This window comes from Coregonus clupeaformis, unplaced genomic scaffold (assembly GCF_020615455.1).
Source record: "Coregonus clupeaformis isolate EN_2021a unplaced genomic scaffold, ASM2061545v1 scaf0436, whole genome shotgun sequence".
Classification (NCBI taxonomy): Eukaryota; Metazoa; Chordata; class Actinopteri; order Salmoniformes; family Salmonidae; genus Coregonus; species Coregonus clupeaformis.
In genome coordinates, this window is record NW_025533891.1 from 225221 (window position 1) to 231220 (window position 6000).

A 6000-nucleotide genomic window follows, 5' to 3' on the forward strand; every position below is an offset into this window, starting at 1 on the left:
TAAAAGGTGAGCCACTTTCGTATGTGTCACGACTTCCTCCGAAGCTGCCTCCTCTTCTTGTTCGGGCAGGCTTCGGCGTTCGTCGTCACCGGCCTTCTAGCCACTGCCGCTCCTCATCTCATCATTCCATTTGTTTTGTCTTGTCAATTACACACACCTGGTTCATATCCCCTCATTAGTACCTGTATAAGTGTTCCCTCTGCCCCCTTGTCTTTGTGTCTGATTGTTTATTGTGGGGATTAGTAGCTCGGTTGAGCTCAGTGTATTTTTGTATTGCCGGGGTATTTTCCCCGTGTGCATGTTTGTTCCAGTGCGCCTGTTTTGCGCACTGGAGTGGTTTACGCTGTATTACGAAATAAACTCTGTATACTGTGATTTACCCTCCTGCACCTGACTCCTTCAAATCACGCATCACAGTATGACCGGTTATCCCGAGTTGAATTCAAGAGTTGATCAACGTTACCTCTCTAACTCCTCAAACCTGCTTGGTAGGATATCCCTGTGGGATCAACGTTACCCCTCTAGCTCCTCAACCTGCCTGGTAGGATAACCCTCTGGGACTACGTTACCTCTCTAACTCCTCAACCTGCCTGGTAGGATAACCCTCTGGGACTACTTTGTCTGCTCCTATGTTATGTGTTCCTAATGTTTCCATTCTGTATCTCCCTTTCAGACCTCCACATCCTGGTTCTCCACATCCTTGTTCTCTACATCCTGGTTCTCTACATCCTTGTTCTCTACATCCTGGTTCTCTACATCCTTGTTCTCTACATCCTGGTTCTCTACATCCTGGTTCTCTACATCCTTGTTCTCTACATCCTTGTCCTCCACATCCTTGTCCTCCACATCCTTGTCCTCCACATCCTTGTTCTCCACATCCTTGTCCTCCACATCCTTGTTCTCTACATCCTTGTTCTCTACATCCTTGTTCTCCACATCCTTGTCCTCCACATCCTTGTCCTCCACATCCTTGTTCTCTACATCCTTGTCCTCCACATCCTTGTTCTCTACATCCTTGTTCTCCACATCCTTGTTCTCTACATCCTTGTCCTCCACATCCTTGTTCTCCACATCCTTGTCCTCCACATCCTTGTTCTCTACATCCTTGTTCTCCACATCCTTGTCCTCTACATCCTTGTCCTCCACATCCTTGTTCTCTACATCATTGTTCTCTACATCCTTGTTCTCCACATCCTTGTTCTCTACATCCTTGTTGTCCACATCCTTGTCCTCCACATCCTTGTTCTCTACATCCTTGTCCTCCACATCCTTGTTCTCTACATCCTTGTTCTCTATATCCTTGTTCTCTACATCCTTGTTCTCCACATCCTTGTTCTCTACATCCTTGTTCTCCACATCCTGGTTCTCCACATCCTGGTTCTCCACATCCTGGTTCTCCACATCCTGGTTCTCCACATCCTGGTTCTCCACATCTCTACATCCTTGTTCTCCACATCCTTGTTCTCCATGTCCTTGTTCTCCACGTCCTTGTTCTCCACGTCCTTGTTCATTGCATTCTGACCGATGCGCCATGATGGCAGCAACAGTCCTGAGCCTAGCTTACAGTCCATGATGGCAGCAACAGTCCTGAATCTAGTTTACAGTCATGGTGGCAGCAACAGTCCTGAACCTAGCTTACAGTCCATGATGGCAGCAACAGTCCTGAACCTAGCTTACAGTCCATGATGGCAGCAACAGTCCTGAACCTAGTTTACAGTCATGGTGGCAGCAACAGTCCTGAACCTAGCTTACAGTCCATGGTGGCAGCAACAGTCCTGAACCTAGTTTACAGTCATGGTGGCAGCAACAGTCCTGAACCTAGCTTACAGTCCATGATGGCAGCAACAGTCCTGAACCTAGCTTACAGTCCATGATGGCAGCAACAGTCCTGAACCTAGCTTACAGTCCATGATGGCAGCAACAGTCCTGAACCTAGCTTATAATCCATCCTAACCCTACTTCCTCTTCAGTGTGGCAGACAGACCCACAGCAGGCTGTTTGGAACAGTCCTAAACCTAGTTTACAGTCCATTGTAGCCCTACTTCCTCTTCAGTGTGGCAGACAGACCCACATCAGGCTGTGTGGAACAGTCCTAAACCTAGTTTACAGTCCATCCTAGCCCTACTTCCTCTTCAGTGTGGCAGACAGACCCACAGCAGGCTGTTTGGAACAGTCCTCAACCTAGTTTACAGTCCATCCTAGCCCTACTTCCTCTTCAGTGTGGCAGACAGACCCACATCAGGCTGTTTGGAACAGTCCTAAACCTAGTTTACAGTCCATCCTAGCCCTACTTCCTCTTCAGTGTGGCAGGCTGTTTAGCCATAGCCAGGGTTCTGAGTGTTGTTTGAGGGCCTCTTTAATTGAACCAATCAGGGGAACATGGCAGTTGTGAGCGTGGCTCTCATAAATAGATTGGCCTATTAAACCTTCACTAGTCATGATTACACAACAGAAACCATGCAGTGGCTCTGTCCCAAATGGCACCCTATTCCCTATATAGTGCCCTACTTTTGTCCAGAGCACAATAGGCCCTATGGACTCTGGTCAAAAGTAGTGCACTATATAGGGAATAGGGTGCCATTTGGGACAGAGCCTGTGCTGATTGTAAATAAAAACCCTTGGTGCTGGACAAGGTGGCCACGGACGCGTGACGTCAGTGTTTCCACCGCTCGGTGTGTGGTAAGATATATATCTGACCACAAGGCACTTCGCGGCCAACAATGGTTGATTAAAGATGTATTCAAGATTAAAGATGTATTGAAGGAGGCTGATTATGATCATACATTAATAATTAATAGTCACTGATCCGCCAACAAAATGATTATTCACAAACCACAAAGGAGGTGACTAAACACTGGCATTCACCTCGCTAAGCTGAATTTTCTCAAACAGCACTGACCACGTTTACATGCACTCCAATATCCTGTTATTATTCGGGATACTCAAGTATTCTGTTTTTGAGTTGACGCATATAAACATCATATCCCGTTTACAATAACCCCAAAAAGCTTGTATCCCGGTTATGAGATACCCGAATAAGATTCCTGGGATATGCTAATCTTAGACGGGATACATCTTATCCCGTTTACTGTTGTTTTTCGTGGTCTGCACAGGCTCAGTTTCACAGATCATGGGTGTTCTGTGATGATGTTTTCATCTGATTGTCAAACAAATCACTTCAGAAAGTAGGCTACCTGGCAGATCGATCCACCATAATTCCATAATAATTTATTTTGCTGATACTCCATACTGGACCGTATAGCCTAGACTACTGGCTACTTTCACACCTAATTTAGACAAGTTACTGCTTCTTATTTTGGACATTTGGTAGGCCATATTATCATTTTGGACATTTGGTAGGCCATATTATCATTTTGGACATTTGGTAGGCCATATTATCATTTTGGACATTTGGTAGGCCATATTATCATTTTGGACATTTGGTAGGCCATATTATCATTTTGGACATTTGGTAGGCCATATTATCATTTTGGACATTTGGTAGGCCATTTGTTTGTCAACTATAGTTAGTTACATGCAGCTTCTATTCTGTCATAACTTGTTGAACTAGGAAATGAAAAACTAATACTGCTCACCAGAATAATGTCTTACATCGACAGAATGAATGCATTAGTAATCTAGTTAACACCGGTAAAGTTGTCTGTTTCGTTTAGGGACTGGGGAGAAAACGCAATTACTCCAAAACAGTGGAAAGATTGTTCCCAAGCAAAAATGTCAAAATGTCATCAGTTTGACAGGTTTTAAGGAAATGAAAAGCTGAGAAAATGATTAAACACATTTCCGATGAGACTTCAGTTTGTCTTGGGTGCATATTTTATGTGGTTGAAATAGTGTCTGCTTGAATCACTGTGTCAAAGATAACACATTACACGTGCATTCACATTTTCTAAAGAGATGCTGAAAGAAAGAAATCATATTTCTCCACTCCTGTTCCCGAGACTAAAATAACATTTGACTGCAAGAAATGCATATTTCTGCAGGAGTTAATATTATATTACGCTACATGTGGGAGGTTATAGTCCTACAGTCAGTGTCCATATTTCAGTTACTATTCCATTGAACAGATATGAACTTAAATGAGGAATATTGGGATAATTCATGGGTACAGGGATACTGGTGAGCGCGATATCAAAGATGCATGTAAACAGCTTATCCCAAATAAGACCTTAAACGGGATATGAGCTACTACCCAGAATACTGTGCGCATGTAAACGTGGTCACTGACGTTACACCTTTCTAAGCTGATTTTTCTCAAACAGGCACCCAGAGGACAGGGCTTCTCAAACAGGCACCCAGAGGACAGGGCTTCTCAAACAGGCACCCAGAGGCCAGGGCTTCTCAAAAAGGCACCCAGAGGCCAGGGCTTCTCAAACAGGTACCCAGAGGACAGGGCTTCTCAAACAGGCACCCAGAGGCCAGGGCTTCTTGTGAGTGAATGTTGACATGCAAAACATGTTTCCTTTTGAAGGCCAAATGTCATCAATCATTCAAAACAGTTGCAGTCTAGCTGACAGCACAGCATGGGCAGCAAGCCAGGACCAGTAAAAGACATGGTCTAGTGAGCTTCTCCTGGTAAAGTGATGTGAATGGAGGATATTGTAACAAGTCATCTTACCTGCCCTGAAATAGTTTGAAGCATCTTTTTCTTTCTGGATCCTATCTGTGAGTAACTGCAATTACAATGGAGTGGCAAAGTTATACACACACACTGCAATTATCTGTGGTATAATTGGTTAATTGTTCAGAAATTTAACTGAATATGTGTCTAGGAGGAGTGTGGTCCAAATACCACAATGCCATCTCTACAAAGCTCCTATCTAAGTAATTGCAATTACAATGGAGTGACAGTTATCATTTAAAATCTTTCAGTGATAAAATACGAGAATACATTACTAAGAATAGATTCTATAAGGAGTGTGGACCAAATGCCATCTCTACAAACCCTTTAACAAAAGGCTGCTTTACAGATAAATAATTATAAAAAATAGTAGGTACAGTACATGTTTAGGGAACACCGTCCAATTGTAACAGTTCAACTTAGGGTTATCACTATTTTACAGCTATTGCAACATCAGTAACGTGAGCTCAACTTGACCATGCAATGTGAACATCACAGACAGCGAGTCTGTCATTCAGTATCAATGAACATCAATGAATCATTCAATAATCTACATTAACTAATACAACAGACAATTATTACGCACACATAATGATCTTACTCACTCCAATTTCTTGAATTTCTCTCTCCCGGCAGCGACATATTGTTCCCCGCTCTGCAGGTGGTCCAGGCAGGCCACCCGATGCCCCATTTTAGGGGTGTAGATGTTCCGAACCGCTCCGAACGGAGCCTGCACACCCCCCGTCACATCTCGAAGAAAAGTGTCAAAATTGGACACTCTCTTTTGGTTTACCACTAACCGGCGAGCCTCGTAAAAGGGATCTCCATTTCGATACACGAAAATGTTCTTCACGACAGGTTGGGATAGAAAATTGGGCTTTTCAGAGTTCATGACGATTGTGGTCAAAGTATCCAAGGCTATGCTAAATAATTTCCCCACGCATATATAAATGTATTTGAGATCCAATTTCAACGTAGTAAACCACAATGTTACAGGATAGGACGGTCGTCATTATTGATACGCCATTAAATGATATTTTAGGTCCATTCAGTCCACATTTTCAAATGAGCATCTTCGACTTCACATAAAATAGTCCACTGCACAACCTGAACGAAAGTTAGGCTACTTTGAAGTTCTTCAAGCGTGCATGTTATCCAGGTAAATACTTCCAGGTAACATTAGTCTGAATGTAACGGGCGCGACTTCATAAAAGGCAAATGCAGGGTCAGGGCGCGTGCTCTGTTATGCCCAGGTGACAATAGATGTCTCGTGCGTATCATACAGTTTTCCTACGGTGTGTTCAGAGCGAAGGTATCATGGGAAGGCAGGTGTTGAGCCGTTTCTATAGAAACACACACGC

At 43.6% G+C, this 6000-nt stretch overlaps 1 protein-coding gene across 1 annotated transcript in view; it reads right to left on the bottom strand.

The window, feature by feature from the left end:
• The window catches only part of LOC121559427 (dentin matrix acidic phosphoprotein 1-like), a gene marked incomplete at its 5' end in the record, with an annotated part of 38029 nt that extends 32423 nt beyond the window's left edge, over window positions 1-5606 (bottom strand). The window contains 2 exons of the mRNA XM_041872652.2: window positions 4637-4691; window positions 5245-5606. Coding sequence (XP_041728586.1) covers window positions 4637-4691; window positions 5245-5606 — 417 coding nt within the window. The remainder of the gene's footprint in view (window positions 1-4636; window positions 4692-5244) is intronic.
• Between the last annotated feature and the right edge of the window lie 394 nt (window positions 5607-6000).